Source organism: Triplophysa rosa, linkage group LG6 (assembly GCF_024868665.1).
Source record: "Triplophysa rosa linkage group LG6, Trosa_1v2, whole genome shotgun sequence".
In the NCBI taxonomy this organism is placed as follows: Eukaryota; Metazoa; Chordata; class Actinopteri; order Cypriniformes; family Nemacheilidae; genus Triplophysa; species Triplophysa rosa.
Genome location: NC_079895.1, coordinates 5,272,432 through 5,295,139, shown reverse-complemented (window position 1 = coordinate 5,295,139; position 22,708 = coordinate 5,272,432). Strand labels below are relative to the sequence as shown.

At 38.9% G+C, this 22,708-nt stretch overlaps 1 protein-coding gene across 4 annotated transcripts in view; it reads left to right on the top strand.

The window, feature by feature from the left end:
- Positions 1–22,708, top strand: part of col18a1a (collagen type XVIII alpha 1 chain a) — a 74,301-nt gene that overhangs the window by 6,020 nt on the left and 45,573 nt on the right. For 2 of the 4 annotated variants that reach the window (XM_057336745.1, XM_057336744.1), the window contains exon 1: positions 11,114–11,315. The exons of the other annotated variants lie outside the window; for them this stretch is intronic. In XM_057336745.1, coding sequence (XP_057192728.1) covers positions 11,129–11,315 — 187 coding nt within the window. In that variant the 5' untranslated portion in view covers positions 11,114–11,128. Of the gene's footprint in view, positions 1–11,113; positions 11,316–22,708 lie in introns of those variants that run through there. 4 annotated transcript variants of the gene reach the window in all.

The window sequence follows — 22,708 nt, the reverse complement described above, 5'->3', positions numbered from 1 at the left end:
CTGGCTATATCATATGTATACAGTAGGAAGATAGACAACATATATAACAATAAAGTATGAATATGCACAAACAATGAGAGTACAGTATATGACTAGTGTTATAAACTGGTGTTCATGGGGTCTGTACTGTAGGTCTTTATCGCTCTTCACTCTCTATTAGATGAGCAATTTTAGTGTGTTGCGACTCTCTCTCTCTTTAGGTTTGTTTATTCTCAGGTTTGTTTTGCACTGCAAGTCTCTGGTGACTCCTCACGCGTCTCCCAAAACTGTAGGTAGAAGCACGTCACATCAAAGCGCTCTCGAGCATTATCGCGCATTTCAATGCAAGTTTTACCTTGGCTCGCCTGAAGTTAAACTTTATAAAACTATTACAGCTTTTCAAAACAACCTGACTTCTGAAATACGTGTTGAGAATGAGCTTTTTTAAATGCTGGCGCAGATCCCTGCACGAGCACTGCGGGTGAGAGAAGCGCCGGACTGGAGCGGATCACTAAACTACAGACTGAAAGAAGGTCAAAAGAATGTTTGATACGTTCATTTGTTACGGGTGGATTAATTCATTATTTTTTTTCAGAATAGCGCCTAATTTGCAGAGCACCGAGTTAACCACGCCTACTTATTTACATTCCGCGGAATACACGGAATAGAAAAATCTCTTACGGTTGACATTTTATTCCGCGGTAACGGAATATTCCGTCATTCCGCCCAGCCCTACTGTAGATCATAACTGATCCAAAGGGGGAAATGTAGTATATTCTTTATAGATGTGTCTTCTAGATGAATGTTTTAGTTTTAAGTTTACATTTAATCATTTATTAGAAAAGCAGAAGCAATTTCACACAGAAGCCAGCAACATTAGCAGTACCTTAGTACCAATTTAATAATAAAATTAGGGGTGTCCTCGACCTCGACTAAGGATTTACATAGTCAAATCAAAATTGTCACGTCTTGCCTATAGTCGACTGATAGTCGAATCGCGTGTGTGTGCATGTGTGTGTGTGCGTGTGTGTGTGTGCGTGTGTGTGTGTGCGCGTGTGTGTGTGCGCGTGTGTGTGTGCGCGCGTGTGTGTGCGCGCGTGTGTGCGCGCGTGTGTGTGCGCGCGTGTGTGTGCGCGCGTGTGTGTGCGCGCGTGTGTGTGCGCGTGTGTGCGCGCGTGTGTGCGCGCGTGTGTGCGCGGGTGTGTGCGCGCGTGTGTGCGCGCGTGTGTGCGCGCGTGTGTGCGTGTGCGTGCGTGCGTGCGTGTGTGTGTGCGCACGCGTGTGCGTGTGGGAATGACACCAGGTGGTTAACAAGGGTGCAGCGCAAATGCAGCGTGCAACATTGATGCACCAAAAAACAATCAAACATTAATTTACAGAATTTGTTTAGAACAGAATATACCTTTATAATAAATCAATTAAAAAATGTGCGAAATAAATGTGTTTAGGCAAAATGTCTGAAATGCAGGGGAACATATATTCAAAACACAAGCCACAAATAGTAAAATTAATGGACATTTTCCTTAAACAGCATGTAACAATGCTCTCGCCTCAAAACTATTTTTAACTACTTGATCTGATTATAACGAATTATGTTTTACAAACGGGAATACAGCACGTTCATTACTAATTAACTACCAATAAAGTTACCGCATGTAAAGGAGGAATGCAATAAAGCATCTTACCATTTAAACAGTCAAAAGTCCCTTTCACCTTTTTTCCCTGCACACTCTTTCTCCGTCCTTCTGACACGCATGTGATTGCTTTCAGTGCAGAGAATGACACGTTCCAAAAGTCTGCGCTGTGCTTGCTATATGCGGTGATTTTGGTTATACTCTATTATTATTTTTTGTATCATGCAGCGCAAAGTTCAGTCTAAGTAACGAACTACGTGCATTTACAGACAAAGTGTTAAATCATATTTATATGCCCAAACATTCAGGAAGTGACAAATGTTTAGAAACAGCGTACACATTCATTTGCGAGTCATCTGCGGGTGCGTGCGGTACGTGCTGCTTTTCTTTACCGGTCAGACGCGATCCTACGCTGGGTCATAGCCAGACCTCGCGCTCATATGCACCGGGGTTTCGGTACCAATCCTAAAAATGTCCCATCTCTTTAAATCATAATAAATCATATTTTTGGCTGCGAGGTGCGTGCCCGTCTGCTACGCCACTGCCCATATAACCAAAATGGCATGATCCCCATTGCATAACACCTCTGCGAATCAGGCTCCTCCTGTCGAATCTTCGACTATTCCGGGTCACCCCTAAATAAAAAACACTTTTTTCCTCTTTTACACCAGTTTACATTCAAATAATACCATGATTAAGAACAATCAGTCTGAAATTGAGTCTGACATGTTTGTGTGGTGGTCAACCATAGATCTGTAGTGTCTTGTGACTTTTCTTACGGTAGTGTCTTGTGACTTTTCTTACGATCTTACATCCAATCAACAGTCGGTCGGTGCCTTTGCCCAGCCAATAGAAAAATGGTTTCCATGCCTACCAGTGTAGATATGTCAGGTACAAAGTGCTCTTTGGCCCCTGTGTGAGGGGTAAGATCCCCTTACCTGGCACTTTATCTTTCCATCATCTTAAGAAGTGTTTACATGTCCGAAGTAACAGTCTGCTGAACGCAGGGCTGCGTGAAACCAGATACAACATCTCACGAAACCCATACCGGCTCCTTTTACTCTCATGAATGAAAATGAGATTTGAATGACCACCACTGTACTCCGCACAAGACTATTGGGGCAAAGGCCGGGGAACCCGATACCTTCAGTTGCTCCAATATATTTCCTATGAAAATTCTGTTTACTCACCCTTTTGTCAATTCAAATCTTTATGACTTTCTTTTTTCTGCAGAACACAAAAGAGGATATTTTGAAGAACAACTGCGGTACCCATTTACTTCTATTGTATAGACACAAAACCAATGCAAGTGAATGGGTTCTGCTGTTGTTGAACATTCTTCAAAATATCTTCTTTTGTGTTTAAAAAGTCATACAGGTTTGAAATGACAAGAGGTTGAGTAAATGATGACAGAATTAAAAGAATTCAGAGTCAATTGCTACTTCACAAATGCTGGTCATGCTTTATTTTATTCCATTTCTTGATGGGCTTTTATGATGTGCATCACTTTTGAAATTCTTTTTACTCCGCCTTCTCTGACCAACAGCAGAGTCTCAGATAGTTATCTTATTTCACCTCATGTAAAACTCTCAGCCCAAGGGTGAAAATCGTCTGTCCCCAGTTCTGAAGAGATTACCACCAAGAGCAGAAGGCTTGAGAACAAAACACAGATTTGCAGAGGTCCTTTACCCAAACCTGTCTCTCCTGAGAGTTCTGGGAATGAGGACAGGGGTCAGATATGAGAGACCTGTTTCATTCACGCTCTTCAATGTCTGCGAAAGAATACCAAGAGGCTCTAAAAGCCCTCTTTAGGCAGGTGGGAACCCTATTGTGTATAGCAACACCTTTTTCTTTAGGAGGTCACATGAAATGGCATTCATCGTTCTTCTGCGTTCCCACTGCTGGAGCAGCTCTTTTCATTTCAGCCAGAGGCATGTTAAAGCATGCTGGGATAGAGCAAATATTATGCTGTGACCATTTCCTCCCCTTCTCTGATTTCAGAAGTGGTGAGTCAGTGTGTGTGGGTTTTACTTGGATGTAGGTTTGGTTTGGAAGGAAGCGGCTTTATTTGAAAACATGAGGGAATTTAGATAGTATTGGGTTTCTCCATGCATGTTAAGTCATTTTAGAGAGATGCATCTAATTTGCGAACGCACCGCGGGGGTGGAAGTAAAAATTCTGAGTAGTTGTCACTTGGGAGACTATTTTGTTAATTCATGGGCTTGTATCAACACAAAAGCCAAAGCGTTACTTTGCTCGGCATGCATGGAGACCACAACTGTCCTGTCTATGAGCCGAAACAGTGAAAGAAGTCTTCTATTCTTTTTTGTGATGTAGGCCAGATGGCAGTGTGCCATGCTTTGAGACATTGACAGAAAGAAAAGGGAATTAAGCCAATTGTGGGGTACTTAGAGAGCATTTAGAGAGCATTGGAAGTCTTGCCAGCCCATTCTTATACAAAACTATGGAGTTATCTGAACAACAAGTCACAGATGAGTTGACTTTTGTTTAAAACATGTTGGCTAAAATTTCCCAAGCTGCTTTGCTTTGCATCTGCCACAGTAACTTGGATTGGAACGTAGTTACGGTTCATTGAAGTGTTATTGGCTGTTAAAGGGATAGTTTATCCAAAAATAGACATTCTGTCATCATTTATTCATCCTCATGTCATTCAAAACCTGTATTTTACTCTTCTGTAGAGCACAAAAGATATTGTACGAAATGTCGCAGTGGTTTAGTGTCCATACAGTGGAAGTCAATGGTGTGCCAAATTATTAGGCTTCCAACGTTCTTCATAATATCTTCTTTTTTGTTCTGCAGAAGATAGAAAATATTTTTCAACTATTCTGTTTACTACTAAATACAGTGAACAATGGACTACAGAGTCCATACAGGTCTGTGTCTCTGGCTCTGACTGGTGTCGTGATTTTATCTAACGTAGGACTTTAATCTCTCAAATCATTAGCTATGAGTCTCATGTCTCCTGTTGTTGGGCTCCTTTTACCAGGTCCACAAAACACATTGAGTTAATGAGTTCTCTCCTGAGGCAAGTGTCACCACAGTTCCCAAAGAGATTTTACTCAGATTATCATTCCATTGGCCTTTTTTTATCCCGAGTCGAGTGGCTGGAAATCTAAGACCCTCTTTGGAAATGGCCTGACAGAAAACAATGTGGCCGGCGGTCTCTTTTCAGTCTGGCTGTCACTAATTGAGGAACGGGCACAGCCCGACTGATGAAGGGCTCCTTTGTCATGCTCAGTGGTTCTTATTGAATTCACAGCTTCTGATGTTGCTGGAGGCAAGACGTCACCCTCTAGATAAATTCTTACCTCATTACACAGGATTACTCTGTTGACTTAAGAAGTGTAGGTTATGGTTACATGTAAGTGTATAGTGATATGTACGCTCTCTAGTTCTGTTGTATCAGCAAGAATTAGTCTGACTTAAACTTGCATTAGTCATAAGCAGAAAGGTCGGAGACTGTCCCTTAATCTAGCGGTTCTCAAACTTTTTCATTGTAAGGCCCCCTTTGTGTAGAGTGCATCGCTTTGCGGCCCCCCAAATAAAGATTTATAATCTTAAATTTAACATTTTTATTTAAACAAAAACATATTCGGTTATACAATGCTGAAACATCAATTCTTTTGTCTGGTGGTCTTATTTTTCTGATGTTTGATTGCATAAAATCTATGATCAATTTCTATATTTCATAAAATGCCACAAAATCTGTGGCCCCCTGGATCCATCTCGGGGTCCCCCCCAGGGGCCACGGCCCCCAGTTTGTGAACTACTGCCATAATCCATGCGTGTTCGATTTCTTTAACAGTTAGTGACCAAACAACAGGGATTAATGTTGAATCTTGGACTGTTTCATCGCTCATACTGTGAAGTTTCATGCCAGCTTTGAGCTGTACTGTAGCTGTAGGGTTCAAAATAATATGGGTTTATGTTGATGTGTGTGTTCCCCTTCGAGGAAACCTTGAAAGGTTTCACAGAGTACTATTTCCATAGGCGTAATTTGCGGGTGGGACAGGTGGGACATGTCCCCACCACTTTTTGGAAGAAATTAAGAAATGCTTGCGGAAGGTGCGTATTGTTTAGGGGCCATTAATAGCTAAAACTATTTATATGCAGACTATGTGGAAAAGGCATGATGCGCCGCTTTCTCACCATCTTCCGTTGGTCACACTCGTAAGTTATATTTGCGGAAGACAGAGTATAAAAATGCGTGCATCATCGGCACTCGCGGTGCTTGCTTGTGTGTAAACCAATGAAGAAGTGACATTTTTAGTCAGGAATAAACTGTTTTTAAGTGTAATGCACTGCAACAGCCAAGTGACCTCCCCAAATGACAGTTTGGGAACCACATACTGAGAGCTGGAGTCGAAAAGCGGAGTAGCCAATGGACGGACCGCCAACTATATATGATAAATATTCCCTACGAGTTATATAAGTATTGTTTTTGTCATCTCTGTCCCCACCACTTTTCAAAACAAAGTTACGCCACTGATTATTTCCACGTCTCAAAATTCTCTCATGTAGATAGAAATGGTTCATTCTAAGGTAATAAAAACGTAAGGTCTTTATACACATCTGAAGACATAGTTATACTATATTCCATTTCTGTCATTAGGTCCTCCAAAAAATGACACACTGGATTTTAAATGCCAACGTTTGGTTTTTAGTCAAGCGTGCACAAGCATGCGCACCCCTGTTCCATCATCTTTGAAAAACACTACATCTGTACTGGTTTATCATGTGACTGGCAAGGCTCTAAGAATGACACGAGCTCAAATATTAAACGCTTTAATTTATACAGTAGTCTCTTTTGTCTTCGTTGCATGCATCCAAGGTATAAACGGGACCATGGTGTTTTCAAGAAAATTGAGTTTGTAAGCAGTGGAATCTTTTCTACATTAAACAGACAGGTTCTTATATGAGGTTAAAAGCCTCTAAACTCTCCGTTTGATCAGTGGAAATGTGGAAATGATAATTACAGACAGCCAGGGCTTAAAAGCTTTTGTTGTTTTGTGTCTTTACTAACATCTCTTTCAACTGGTCATTTGAAGACAGTAAACTTCTTCAATCTCCAAATTATGGCTTAAAGTAAACAACTGAGAGGGTTTAATGATTGGTAAGTTGAGCCTTTAACCAGAAGTGTGTCATTACACAGTTCTCCCGCCTTGGCTTTGGGACCCTAAAAGTAGAGCCGGCCACATAATGAGAGTCGAACTTCGCTCACACCAAAGGTGGGAAGATTAAACAACACAGAATCATGATTACAGAACCAGCGTTTGCTTTATATCTTGAGAAAATTCCTGTTTCATATGTTATATGCATCCCACTTTCTCTGGGGTAAAGATGTTTACGTTGTTATTTTGCGCAGTAGCCTGCTTTCTTTATCTTTTAAGTTTCGCTGTTGTTTTCATCATAAATCAGAATGGCATGACATTGAAGAAAAGACACATTACTGCAGTAATGCTGTTGACCGAGTCATACCAAACATAAAATATACTGCAAATGTTTTCCAGACCGCAGACGTTATTTCACTTGTAGAGAGAGTTTAGCGATTCTATAATGGCAAGTTTTACCGAACCGCTTATGAACCTGTTGCAGGTGTATGTCTCACTAGGTTGCCGCAGAAGTGTAAAAGGTAATTTCCTTTGTGTTTGTGATATGCCCCCAGATGTTGTTAATCTTTGGCTCTATCATTACAATGTTGTGGTGATAAAAGTCAAATCGGTTTCACTCTCTGATTGACAGGGGAATTCCAGGAATGTTAGACGTCTGGTTCGTGTGTAAGTGGATGCCTATGGAAAGGTGAAGCTCTGGGCCCCTGTTTCATTAGATATGACGTCTTACAGGAATGTGAATTGGTACTGATGGTGTTGCTTCATTTGAAGCTCTAGAGAACAAGGAGATTTTATAGGTCACAGGGTTTAACGGTTATTGCTCTGTCCTGTTTAGGCTTGTGCATTATTGCCTCCGAGTCCTCTAGAGGAAACTGCTCTAGTTTTAGTATTTTATAAGTAGAAAAAAAGTTCAATGCTCTATTATTTATAAGTCATTTTGGAAAGAAGCATCTGTTGAATGAATCTATATAAATAGATGTTGGTTTATTGTGTAAGGTGCTTCTATGACTAAATTGGTGAGTAGGATTGAGACCATTGGTTTTTTGGACTTAAGCCCAGTCAATTGGCGTTTATCGTTAAAACTACAGTTTATATCCTTTGCACTGTTTGTCAGTGGAGTTTTGTAGTGCGCAACTGTGTGGTCTCACCTGGTCAGGTGGCAGGGATTAGGTGTATTAAATGCAATCCAATGAAAGTGACAATGGCAAGTTTGTCTGCGTCTCCTTAGACTAGAGGATCAGATGAGCTATGCTTATTTAAAAAGCTTGAGCTAATCTGTCCATCATAAGGCGCACAATATTTGTCATTCCTGTGTTCCTTCATTTTCCTGTTGCTTGATGAAAGATTGAATAGCATTACAATTATTGAAAATAGTCTAATGTAAAGAGCAACCTCTGGTCGGTAACAGTTTTCTTCTGGAAAAGGAATTTCCAGAGTCGAACTCTCTCATGGGTCACCCTATCTGATGTTGTCTTTAATTTCTTTGAGTATTTTTGCAAATGAACAGGCAGCATCTTAACCAATAGCATCCTAGAGCCGAAGTAAAAAGCTTACCGCTTGCTTCGATCTTTGATCAAGAGCAATTGCTGTCGATTTACAGTCATGATTTGTAAAGTTTTGTATAGCATCGACTTTATTTTGTTTGAAAGTTTTTTTCAAAGTCTTGGTTGATCATAGAGTGCACTCTAAAATGTTTGGAAGTAAATGCTTGACTTGTTATTTTAGAGGGGTCATGTGAATTTCCGCTTTTTGTTTTTTTGCATTATTTGATTCAGTAATCAAATGCTTGAGATGCTGTTTATGCCGTGACATTAGTGACATTTCAATAAATTGCAATGTTATTTACTGTATATAGCGCTTTTCACAATGTGCATTGTTCCAAAGCAGCTTTACAGGAGAAAATAAGAGAAACAGAAAAACCCAGAAAAGATCAAACACAGCACAATGCATGGTGTTTATAGAACAATCAAGATCATTCTAGTAAATAATATCTAATAAATAAATGCACAGTCTCCCGGTGAGCAAGCCAACACTGTCCCGTGGCGAAGACCTCAATCTCCAATGATAAATAAATGAAGAAGCTTTATGAAAAGCTTTATGAAAGCTTAAAGGGATAGTTTATCAAAAAATGAAAATTCTGTCATCATTTGCTCACCCTCAAGTTGTTTTGGGTTGAACGCAAAGAACGATATTTGGAAGAATGTTAGCAACTGAGATTTCTGGGGCACCATTGAGAACCGTATTAGAAAGAATTATTGTAGAATATTTTTTTTGGTCTGTTAAACACAAAAGAAAATATTTTGAAGAATTAAGGAAAACAAACAGTTCAACCCTTTTAATGGTAGTCAATGGTGCCCCAGAAATCTCAGTTGCTGACATTCTTCCAAATATCTTTCGTTGTGTTCAAAAGAACAAAGAAATGTATACAGGTTAGGACAACTTAATGTTAAGTAATTTATGACAGAACTTTCATTTTTGGGTGAACTATCCCTTTAAGCCTATAAGACTCTAAGCATTGTGAAATAAGTCATAAACTCAGTAACCTCACAGAAAGTCCGTGGCGTGAGTACCTGTTTCTGGCACATTGTGTAAGGATTAATCCATGTGCTGACCCTCTCAAAACTGAATTATGTTTGACATTAATTCACGATTATGCTGATCATCTGAATACACAAAGAAACAAAGCTACTTTTAATTCTCAAGCTTGGACGCTTTGTGTAAAATGTAGATTGTGTTGCCTAACTGTGGTATTTGCAAATTTCCAGTTATAATATCTTCAATGTTTTTTCACTGTGTGAGCATCTGACTGGATTTGATACGGTCTTTTAATGCTGTCGATGTTAAAAACGTTAAGGATGTCTTTTGCAGAATACATGGACTTCATTGCTGCCAGCAAATGTGTTTGGGCTGCCAGGAGACACATCAGGAGAATAACAATGGGTGTGAGCTTTAATGGGCACTGGCTGTCCTCCAGAAGTACAACGCATCGTTGCCAATTCACTCTGTAGACAGTCACGTAGTGGCGTCAAATTATTCCTTAAAGTCCAAGGAGTTGTGTATTTTTTCAGATTTGTGGCGAGAGGGTGATATGTGTTGACCTGACCATGAAGGGGAAATGAGAGATTTTAAACTGCGATTCTGTCGAACCAGCAGCGGTACCTGCCCACATTCCTGCCATGCATTCTGCTCCGCCAATCTGCCCGCTCTTACAGCGCTATTCAGTTACACGGTGTCATTCAATACTCCTGATCTTTGCTAAACAGACCCCTGAACATTTACAGAGGAACTTATTTAGATGATTTCTCAACCACAAGCCAGCAGAGCCAGCGGCTCGACACTGTGTCTCGATGTCCAGGATTTGTGTGGTCAGCATCATGTCTTGTAAAGGAAATGCATCTAATTTGATTTGCATATGACCGGGTAGCATTTCAAAGCGAGCACAACTGTTTCAACTTTCAAGGGATTGTGAGTCCTTCCTTGTTGAGTTTTTAGGGGTGCACTTTTTGGCTTTGTCTCTTTGCGTGGTTCTACATAACCAAAAGTTTTTCCCTAAAGCATAAACATTCCTGAAGAATTTGTTTAGAAGCTCGAGAGAAGTGTTATTGTGTGGGAAACATCCTTTAGAAGAAGTAAACTTTGTGATTTGTGTAATCTGGAAATGTACAATCATCTTGCGTTCTGTGACCTTGTTTTCTCTCATTGACATGAGATCATACATCATTTCAAGTTATTTCAAACATACGTTCCCTTGACGGTATTTATTTTCATCAGTTGTATGTACACAATCACAATTCTTTCAGTATTTTATCAAATATAAAACGGAGAAAAAAACACAGCTATGCTGTTGATTGCTAACATATTGAATATTCACAGTGATTTGTGGCGATGATGCTGGCAGTAAAATATTAAAGAACATTCATACGCATCACAATTGCATGTGCTTTGTATTCAAAATCAGCATTTTGTCTCATGTTTCTGTGTCTGTCATTGCCTGGACAATCAAAGATATTCAGAAATGTATTTCTGCAAAAAAGTAAACCGACTGAATTGTCTGAAAATTGGTTCTTTTGTGCTCTAATGAAATGATAGATTCTAAAGTCCCTGTTACAAATTGTCTCTTGTGTTCCCTGCGGTGGTTGTTTTGTTTATTCCTTTATGAACGATGCATTGTTTGAGGTGAGGGGGAGAAAGAGAGCGAGAGAGAGAGAGAGAGAGAGAGAGTGCGGCTCACACTGTCCATAGGGTCACTCCCCATTGCCTTTGATAAATCCCTGTACTGTGGGGGTCCTGTCATACAGAGACCTGATTTCTGTCCATTCTCATGTTGAACAAGCGCCTTTAACTTCCTGCTGATTCATCTGTGCTCCTCACCACTGCTTTTAAATGCTGGTAAAGCGCCGTGGCAGAAGTCCCAGCAAAGGTCAGCGCGAGGGGCCGCTGCCCACCCCACAGGGTCTCCTTAGTAAAGCTCAGACAACGTTAGGAATGCGGCCGGGGGACAATAGCTCCCTCTCCCACCTCAGCACCAGACTTACTCTTCAATGCCTTGTCACAGCCGGGATGAGATCAGGTTGAAACCCTTTTAGAATTAATTAATATTGCATATAGGAATTTTTAGTCTGTTTATTATTTGACCTGTGTTTCTCTTTCCTTTATCTTAAATGTGTGCTTTCACTGTGCGTGTGCGCGTGTCGGTTTGTGTGTGTGCTTGATTGTCTGTGTGTGTGTGTGTGTGTTTGTGTGTGTGTGTGTGTGCGTGCGCGTCCGTGTGTGTGTCTGTGTGTGTGTCTATGTCTATGTGTGTTAGTACATGTGCATATTGTGTGTGTGGAGTGTTTTGTATGTGGGTGTGTCTGTCTTCTGTGTTTTCACCTTTTTCTTGTTTTTACAGGTATAACTTTAATTGTTTTGCTTAGTCAATATGTCTCATGTACAGCTGCTTTGTAACAAAGAAAATTGTAAAAAGCGCTATATAAATAAAGTTGAGTTGAGTTGAGTTTTAGTCAGTTCAGTGTTTTTTAATACTACAGTGTAGGTTTATACTTTGTAAAAAAATTGCTGTCTTAAATTTTTATAAGTAATCAAATTGGCTTTACAAGTAATCTCAACCTATACTATTTTATTTTTAAAATGTTTTTACATTACGTCAACTCATCAAAATAAGTAAGGAGTTATATATTTCTTCACCACTGGCCAAAATTTTAAATTGTAAGTTGAATGGGCTTGTAAAGCCAATTTCTCAAAAGATGATATTTTGAAGAATATTAATAACCGAACAACGGCGGTACCCATTGACTAGCATTAGTTTGGTGTCTGTGTTTAAAGTGAATGGGAACTGCCATTGTTCAGTTACCAACATTCTTCAAAATATCTTCTTTTGTGTTTTGCAGAAGAAAGAAAGTTGTGTAAGTGAATTTTCATTTTCTGGCGAACTATGCAATCTCAAACCAACATTTTCTAACTGTAACTCAGAGATCTTATAAACTCTGTTTGTCTGTCTACCCAATTTCTGTCTGTCTCTCTGTTGTAACTTCTCACAACACCTTAGAAACTGCTTGGAAATTCCTTAGCAACCATCCAGAACACTATAGCAACCACACAGCTTTGCCAGCTTACAAATATATTCCTTTATCAGACATATTAGGTTTGTGAAGTAACACATTGTAAATAAATTCAATGTATCTGCAACTACATAGTTTTAAACTTTCTAATCTCTTAAAATTGCTGCAAACGTTGTACTTTAAGACAACATTTAATGTTTTTCTTCTTCCAGTTAGTCTTTTGTGTTATTTAAACGTAATGTTTATTGAATAAAGCAATTGTTTCATTTTTTTACTGAAGCCTCGAGTGATTGTCTTTCATGCAAATATTTTAACTCGTCTCATAGAGAACGGCACAAACTTTTGAACATCTTTCTTAGCCTAAGGCTCACATGTTGAAGAACTTGTACGTGTTGGGTTTTTATAGTCACGCTTCACTGTAGGAGTGCTCTGTTAGTCAAGGCCAAGTGAAACAGGCTGGGAAATTAGTTTTTCTAAACCTCTGAACAGGAAGAGCTTGATATTTTCTTTTTATCTATCTGTTGGTAGCGATCTAACAGATGATATTGTTTTAGCTTTGGAAGCATGCTGTAGTAAAGTCAAAGAAAGAAATCCTGAGCCTTTAGGGGGGTTTTCTTTCATGAACACTGTTGAAACGTTTGTCTTTTAAGTCTGTTAATTTTATACACGCTGAACACTGCGAATAAAAAGCAACAGTTTGTGACCTGCACAATATCGCTTATGTTAAGTCAACTAAACAGCAAGTTAAATTGTGTCATTTTGGTTCTATCCTCCTCCTTGTGAACCCACACGTGGGTCATGCCTATCCTCTTGTTTTGTTTTCTCACATGTTCTCTTTTTGTTTGGTGTGGCTCTTTTGTTCCAGCAGGATAATTAAGTTGGAATGTATCCTCTTCAGGGGGTCTTTGAGTTGTATAAGAGAAAAGAGTTGAGGAATGGGGTTTATGCAGAACTACTATGCCAGAATTTGGTTCAGGGCCGATTTCTCTCCCTCTTTCCTCTGTCTAGCCTTTAAACAGTTAGAGATGTCTGTCTGTCTGTCTGTCGCATGAGATTAGCAGACTGTACACTGGCTGTCTAGATCTCCCATTGTCTCTGCTCACTTGGTGCTCTGACTCGTCAGAACCGCGGCGTTTCAAAGCGGCTCTCTGATCATGCACATTAATTCTCCTCTCATAAGCTCCATCCCTCCCAGACACATCAAGGCGAACAAAGTGTGGTAATGGTTATGATAATGGAGTTCTTTTGTGGACATCAAAGAAGAAAACATTTCGAAAACACTCTTTACAGCTGACCCAAAAATATCTCAAACAAACTTAAGCTGGTTTGCTGGTCTTTAGCCTGGTAAGGTTGGTCTGTTGACTGGCTTTCGAGTGGTTTACACAAAGACTAACATAGAGACCAACTAGGCTATAGGGCGACCTGCCTAACCTAGGTAAGACAAGCAAACCTGTTTATTGCCGCTGTCCTTCTGAAACCTCTTATCTCCTCATTTTGTGGTTTTTATTTTTTGCCATAAATCATTATTATTTGTCACCCTTTATGTTTGTCACTGGGTTTTGCTAATATCTAACCAGTAAAAAGTGCTTGTCAACTTTGACAGTGCAGGATTTAATCATTTAAAAAGTACAGTTTATTGTCTATAGAATTTCTTTAGAATTTGGACATCCGAGGTTTCGGAAGGACAGTGACATTGTGCTGGTTCACGTTGTTCTTTTTATATTTGCCATAGTAATGTCTTCAGCAAATACAAACTTCAAGATCTGGAAGAGCTCTTGAAAGTCCAGGCCTCCAACACTTAGACAAGAGGAAGTATGGAGGCGGCAGAGCATTTCTAATGTCCTAGGGAAGGTTAGCTTACTCATACTCATGTCCCAAGGGAAAGTGAGTCAGTGTGCAGCGTTATGAACAACTGAAGGATGGGGCAGTGTTTATGGCTGTTCTTTCTTTTTTCAATCAGTTTTGGTGAAACATCCACTTACAATGTACAGTTTAGGACTTTCTTTCAGTTTTGTTCCTTTGAGAGATGTATAATTGAATAAAGCACTCACAGTTTCGAAACCTAATAAGCTTTCTTGGTATCTACTGCAACATCCTTTGCATTACATATGCTGCCAAATTTACAATTAACTCGTTTGATTGAAGTTTGGTGTTAATATATTGCCAAGTTAATGATGCAATATTAAAAAAAAGAATGAAATATTGTTTTTTGTATTAATACTTTTTTGTTATTGTTTGTTGTGTGCCACCTTACTATGCAGCATGTTTTAGTGTATTATTATATGGAGTGGTAAATTTTTAGAGATACATGTGATGCTCCCTTAGAAATTGGCCATACGAAAGTATCTTCACTTTTTGCACCAAAGTTCGGTTTGTGTGAGTGTGCATATGATGTCTTAAAGGTCCAATGTTTCATTTTTTTGGAGGATCTATTGACAAAAATGCAATATAATATACATAAAGATGTCTACAGAGATGTGTAAAGACCTTACATAATCAAGCGTTATGTTTTCTTACCTTAGAATGAGCTATTTATATCTACATACAGCGCTGGTCCCCTTATATGGAATTCACCATGTTGTTTCTACAGTAGCGCTAAATGGACAAACTCTATAGAGTGTGTTTCGTAAATATGTTATCTTTTTCAGCAAAGAAGCGAAAACGTGACGACATCTTAGTCCTGTATCAGCCACCGTAGTGATTCGAAATGGAGGGGTGGAGTGAGCCGTTTGTTGCAGTTCGCAACCTCACCACTAGATGCCACTAAATGTCATACACTGGACCTTTAAAATACAGAACGTAGCCACTACTAAGTCATAATGTGGCTTTAGCTCAAGCTAGGTGGATCAGGTCAAAGAACAGATTTGCAGTGTTTTGTCACGCATCAACAGCGCACTCATTCTTTAACATAGCTTGTCGGGATTATTTTATCATGAAACGTGTTTGAAACGTCTTTTCTTTTTAGTGCTTAGATGTGTTGAATTGAAGTGCAGTAGGGTCATTGAAAAGCGCCCTGTTTCACAAATAGGGCTAAGGAGAAATGCACTTGTACATCACACTAGCAGCGGGCTTTTGATGTTCGGGCGCAATGACTGTTGAATCCTGTTTCAGGATTAAGGAGCAGAATTTTTCTAACCCACCACGAAAACTCACAGTCTGGTCACAAGTACCGGTGCAGAAGCTTTGTCGTCACATACCAAGTCAGGTCATAGTTGTGTGACCTGGGAGGTTGTGTAAAGGGATTAGACAATCCTGTTCTTAGACGGTATTGAACAGGAAGGCAAGAATTAGGGTGGTGGACGGCTAGAGGGGTAATACCAGCTGTAGGTGTTTTGCTGTTAAAGCAAAGTGTATACATAAGGAGTATGAGCATCTGCTGAGGACTAAGTCTTTGGTTGTGGGCTTTGCACGCAAAAAGATAGTTCAGTCACGGTTGTATAAACACAGGACTGTGTAGGAGTGAATGGAGGGGGAAATCTGACTTAAATGATGAGTGACTCATAGCATTTTATGCTGAATCACTGACTTGTGGTAACATCATTAATCCCACTAAACACAATACTGATTTGGAGGAAAATTTTTAGTTTTCTCTAGGCTAATAGGCTAATAAGTTGTTGTTCTTCTCAGATCCTTCTAGGGAAAAAGTCACATGATAAGTCCATGAATGCAAAATTGACCGTTCTTATTTTTTATGGAATATTACGGTCTAATAAATAAATTATTTATTTATGCAACTTTTTAAATGTATTTTAATCTTCATGATCTTTAATTATAAACATTAAAAGTCCAGTTTATGAAATTTAGGAGTATCTAGTGGTGAGGTATAAATTTCTTTGTTTTGCTGAACACAAAGTAAGATATTTGGAAGAATGTCAGTAACCAATCAGATTTCATCCCCCATTTACTGCCATAGTAGGGAAAATAAACACTATGGGAGTCAATGCGGGATAAAATCTGTTTGGTTAAAATATCTGTCTTTGTGTTCAGCAGAACAAAGAAATTTGTACAGGTTTGGAACTATGTGAGGGTAAGTAAATGATGACAGAATTTTTCAGAGTTTTGTGTCCCTTTAATACTTCAAACTTGTTAAATGCGAATAGAGTTGTTATGGAACAATGGAAAAAGTCAAACTGATGAACTCGACATAAGCTGACAGCAGCAGAATTGGCCAAACATTGGTCATGTCTTAACACATCAGAAGCTGCTCCCTTAATTCCTCAGTGCAAAAAAACATTCTTCCTGTCTCTAAGATTTAAAACCATGCTTTTGTGTTTCTGGGTTTTCTTATCTTTTTATCTTTCTTTGCTGAGCCATTTAAAGTAGTAACAAAATGAGGTGGACAAAAGGTTGTTTTGTTTGAACAGAGCTATTAAATGAGACTAAATTATGAGGGTAGATGTTCAGCCAAACGAGAAGGTCAGGTGAAATGAATTGCTATAAAACTAAATAAAACCAGGGTCTGCTGAGTGACACTAAGGAAATTGCTCGATATGAAAGTGCAGGCGGAGGTGATGTGTTGGCTGCGTGCTCTTCAGGTGTAACAAAGTGAGGCTGAAGATAAACAAAAGTTACATGATGTAGTCTCCTGTAGACGTGTGGGTCCTGTGGGACCGTTGGAGGTGAATGACTGATCCTGCAGCGTTTGCTGTAGACCCGCCTTATTTCTACTTGATTAAAAGCAGCTTCTTGCTGTCATTATTAATGTTAACAGGGGAACTGACAGATAGTATTTTGTTTAGGCTGAAAGGAAATGCGGGTATTAATGTGAAACTTCCTAGGTTTTACCATTTGGCCCCTTTTTAGACATCTTGAACTTTCAGGGAGGTCTGAAAGCCTTTGTGTGTTTTCTATTTGATAAATGGTGTCACTAAAATCTGTCTATTTTTATTATGAAACTAACTGTTGAATCTAGGAGTTGATGGTTACTGTTGTAACCAAATTGGATTCAGAATGACCACATAAAGGTTATTTAAAGGGACAGTTCATCCAAAAATAAAAATACTCGAGATGTTCCTGTATACATTTCTTTGTTCTGATCAACACAGAGAAAGGTAGTCGGAAAAATGCTTGTAACCAAACCGTTCTTGGCCAGCATTGACTGGAAAAATTACAATGATAGTCAAAAGGGCCCCAGAGCTGTTTGCTTTGCTTAATTCTTCCAAATATCTAACTCCGTGTTTATCAGAACGAAGACATTTATACAGATTTGGAAGAACTCAAGGGTGAGTAAATGATAACAGAATTTTTTTTTTTTTGGACGAACTGTCCCTTTAATTAAAGTTATTTAGACATTGACATTGTATCTGGATAACGTACAGTATGAATGTCCTTGTTTGAGACCGTTTGCAAAACGCTTGAACCCCTTTAAAGTAAAAGTTAGAAAATAAGAGACAAGGGAGCCCAAACTGTCTTCATATTGTGTTTAACTGCGTTGGGGTCTTAATAGATCTCACGCTGTGACCCGCACTACTGTTTTAGTGGGAGGGCACACAAGACCCGGCTATTCTCTACCTGGCAGAAGGCATTTTCAACCTTCCTCTCACCCTGATGGTTCTTCGAAGGAGCTTTATTCTCCAACCCCAGAGATGTGTGGAGAATGCACGACTGGCCTTCAAACTTCTCTCGAAATGGCTTTTGAAGATCGGCACCCTTTTATTCTCAAAGCCTTTACTTATCTGCAACTATACGCAAAGGCAACAGATGATTTTTGAATAAACATATTCATCGCATGAAATTCCCAAAAGGATAAACACATGTATTTCGAGGCATCCAGTAAATGCGGCGGATGTAGTGTGTTCTGTCAAAGAACAGAACTGTGTTTAGGTTTGAATTAGGGCTTCTTCTGCTGAAGTATTGTTGGGTACAGATGTCGTGGAGCGACTCGAGTTCCATTACGTTCCCTATTCCAGATGTTAAACCCTGCTATCACCACCTCCATTTCCTGAGGGTTGACGGTACTTGTAGCTTGTTTTGCGTGCTGAGGATTGTAAGTGCAGCAAACGTGTTATTGATTATCACTGGAGTCACATGACACACGTGACACATTGGGACTGTAAAAACTGTAAAAAAAAAAAGTCTTTATGTTTAAAGGGATAATTCACCCAAAAATGAAAATTCTGTCATCATTTACTCACCGCTGAGTTGTTCCAAATCTGCATAATTTTCTTTGTTCTGATAAACACAGAGAAAGATATTTGGAAGAATGCTTAAAACCAAACAGATCTTGCCCCCCATTGACTCCCATAGTAGGAAAAAATACTTTATCATTTTTTTGTTTGTTCTGTTGAACACAAAAGAAGACATTTTGGAGAATGTAGGACAGCAAACAGTTCTGGGGCACTTTTGACTATCATTGTATGTTTTCTAGAGCTGTTAAATGATTAATCGCGATTAATCGCATTCAGAATAAAAGTTTGTGTTTACATAATATATATCTGTGTACTGTGCATAATAATTTTGTATTTAGTTACACATACACATACATGCATATATTTAAGAAAAATCAAAAAATGTATAAACAATTATTTATAATTTAAATTATTGGTAAATATAAATAAATATATTTAAATATTTCCTAAATATGTATTCATGTGTATGTGTTTTTATTTATAAATACAAAATTATTATGCACAGTACATAGATAAATATTATGTAAACACAAACTTGTTCTGTATGCAATTAATCGTGATTAATCGTTTGACAGCTCTATTTTTTTCCTACTATGGTAGTCAATGGTAGTTTTAGTTAGTGGGCATTATTTAGAGATGTTACTGCATACTTTGGATTTTCAGAAGGGTTTCAGGTCCCTTTCGCAGTTGTTTTGGCTCATAGAACCAGGTTTTCAACAAACAGCTGTTGTCTGCAGTCAACCCCCCCCTCTCTGGCTTTCAATAGAGCTTTAGGATGGCAGAGGGCTCTTTTCAGGAAACAGATTGATGGGCATTTTAAAGACTGACAGGTGTGGGTCTCTGTGCAGAGGTCAGTGAAGTTTATTGTTGCAAACGAAAGAGGGCAAGACGTAGGTCACTGCATGGTCACAAGTTTCACTGCATTTATTTAGTGGAGGTGACCAGTGTATTGGCCCGATATTTGGCCATTTTGATATAGTTTGCAACTGCTCAGTTCCAAAATGAATATTTTTTTATTTTTCTGCTAAATTTTGGAATATACACAGCCGTGAAAAAAATTAAGGGACCATTTCAAAATCTTTTTTTTTTAAATGTACTATCGATAGGTATGTGTTTAGGTAAAATTATCATTTTTTGTTTCATTCTGTTTGTATTTGCATTTATTTGCAGAAAATGAAAACTGGAGATGCAGGTCAAAATAACAGAAAAGATGCTCTGTATTTTTTCAGACCTCAAATACTGCAAAGAAAAGTTTATGTTCACTTTTAAGCAATACAACGGCAATATTTGTACATGTATTTGGGAAAAGTTCCAAAACAATTTTTTAATCTGATAACCTTGATTTTCATCACAGTTTTCATGTGTCTTGTTATGCTGTCAGTCTTTCAAATTGCTGTTGGATGACTTTGTCACTCCTGAGGTTTGATTTTGTTGAAGTTCAACAAACACTGGACTGGACACAATACATCTAGAAATGCTGATTAAATGAAATGATGGTCTCTTTTTTTTCCCTGAGGCTGTATCTGAAATACAGCATTATTTATTATCATTATAATCAAAGATTCGTATCAAATATCAGTTTCACCCAGTATATAAATTACTTGGACTATTGTTCACCCTGTCCTCAGACAATACAGCACCTGTACCCGTTTTTGTGTCCATGCATCCAAATAAATATATACACGTATATACATTCCTGCTCTTGTGTGGGCAAGCGTTGGCTTGAGTTAACGAGTAGTCATCTGTACATTTTCAGCTTCGGGTTTGTTTGTTTTATTTAAGCCTCACCCTTCGCTCAGTTCATATGACCCGAGGAGGGACACAGACCGCCGCACCTCGCCCTTGACTCGGAAGTCTGAAATCTCTGCACAGGTAAATAATTAGCCTAAATGTGTTGCCCAGCCCCACTGTTGACGAGACGCAGACGTGAGTTGTTCTTGCCAGACGTATCCCATGTCTAGCAATGCGGTCGTTTCTCCCTGTGTGAACCCAGATAGACATGCAGGCAGTGTAACACAGCACTTTGGTTAAGCCCTGCTAATGATTGAGATGTCCTCTGTAAACGAGGTCAATGTGGGAATATCTGCACTCAGCATCCACACGAGACCCTTTGACACTAGGCTTAGCAGCGCCCCCTAATGGTTGTTTAGAGTAGTATAACTTTCTCTGTCATCACAAAACCAAGGACAGTGAGTGATTGACAACCATTACAATCCCGCTGTTGCTTCTTATTATTTTCACTCTCTTTACATTTACTAGAAGCTTTTTAATTCTTAAATTCTTTCATCTTTTATTCACCTTTAGGTGGTTCCAAACCTGTATGATTTTTTTTATCTGCAGAACACAAAAGAAGATATTTTGAAGAACATTTGTAACCAAACCACATTGGACCTCATTGACTTCAATTGTATGAACACAATACCACAGACATTTCTCAAAATATCTTCTTTTTGTGAAAATACAGGTTTGAAACGACATTAGGGTTTATAAATATTATCCTAAAGCACATGTCTGTACCTTTAGTCACACATATTTTTAAAAGTTGTCTTTTCTTAAAAAATGAAAAGTAGAGATGAGTAGTACTGTAGTTTTAACAAAACAAACATTTTGAGCCCTGTTTGGGAATATCTGCTTTAGAAAAAAACTTTCCACTACTTTAATCTGGTCTGACCTTATAGTGTTCTGGGAAATCATGTTTATTGTTGCTATGGTAATTAAAGTGGCAGACCTTTTGTAAAAGTTGCAAATATAAACCAGCCAGTAAGCTGTAATGGGTAACACATGTCTGTGGTTTTGATGGCGCTATGTTACAGGTCAGCATAGTGAAGCTAAGCTATGTCAAGAGATTTGGATCTTTCGCTTAATGTTTTCATGGCCTGTTTGCTTGAGATAAAGTTCGTCATGGTTTTTTTGAGCTCTAGCAAGACATCATTCAGGTGGATGACCATGTAAAGTGCAACATAGTGAACAAGCGAGTTTTCTGATCTTGGATTGTCTCCGTGCTGTATGCATGTTTATTAGAATATAAAAACAACACAGATTTTGATCAGGATTTTCCCAGGACCAGACAGACAAACATGTGCACGGTCCATTTACTGACTGTCTGTTGCATAATGCACACAAATAACGACATGGTCACTTCCAATCTGATTGGCTGACAGAAAAAATCATTCAGGCATTTAGAAGCTAGATAGAAATAGTGTACTTTATTTTGTGTTCCGAGTTATGTTGTTGAATTAATGAGTGCTTATTACTTTTGGACAGACTATAAGATCACAAAGTCTCAAAATGTGTCTTTTTGCATGATTTTGCGTGCCTGGCACAACCGCATGATTATTCAAATGTAATTTCCACATTGATCTATAACGTTTTTCCAGATATACCAAGCTTCTAACAGCATGCAAAAACAAAAACTGTGAGTCCAGACTCGACCGTCGCTTCCATTTCTTCCCATCCAAGTGTCTCTTTCTTGACCAGAATAAGCTGCAATTTTGACTTTATATTTGTTGAGCCAAAAGTCAAAAGTCTGGCTACGTTAGACCAAGACATCTGATCCAGCTGAAAAAGTGATGTCCTATCAGCGCATTATTGTAAATGTGTGTCGTATTGGTCCCCAGTGTGTTGATGTACATACTGTGATATAAAAGGCAATAATGTCAACACTCCTTCACTTTAACAAGCTGATGAAGGGCGACCCTCTGCGTCCTGTCCGTCTTGTATGAACTGCGTGAACTGCAGGTTTTGTGTGAGGGAGGTGCGGAGAGCAAAAGAAGAGACGCTGACATATTAACAGCGTGTATGTGCAGCGTGTTTGAACAGGTGCGTTTTGGCCGAAGGGGGTGATTTTAACGCTTTGGCTGTACGTGCTTGATCTCCCCTCTCAGGGTTCAGGTGTAATCTGTATCAGATAAAAGGATTCGGTGATACAGTGGAGCTTTGGAAAGTGTGTTGTCATGGAAGAAAAGTGATGTATGTTGAGGTGTTGTTTGTCAAAGAGCAGGCTTTCCGCTTCACATTTGAAGTGTATATAACTGGGAGTGTAGATCGACATAAACGCGAAGACTGTCATTTGTACTGTTCCACTCAGCTGCTTATTTTAGTATGCAATATTATCTTTTCACTTTTTTCTACTGTTGTTCTGTTACTGTGCCCTCTAGTGGCAGTAATAGAGGAATAGTTTATTTAAGGAATAATTCAAATTCTAGTCACACCCTTTAATGTTGTTTTTAAGTCATATGAGGTGTTTTTAACAAATTCAATTTGTAATATCTGTT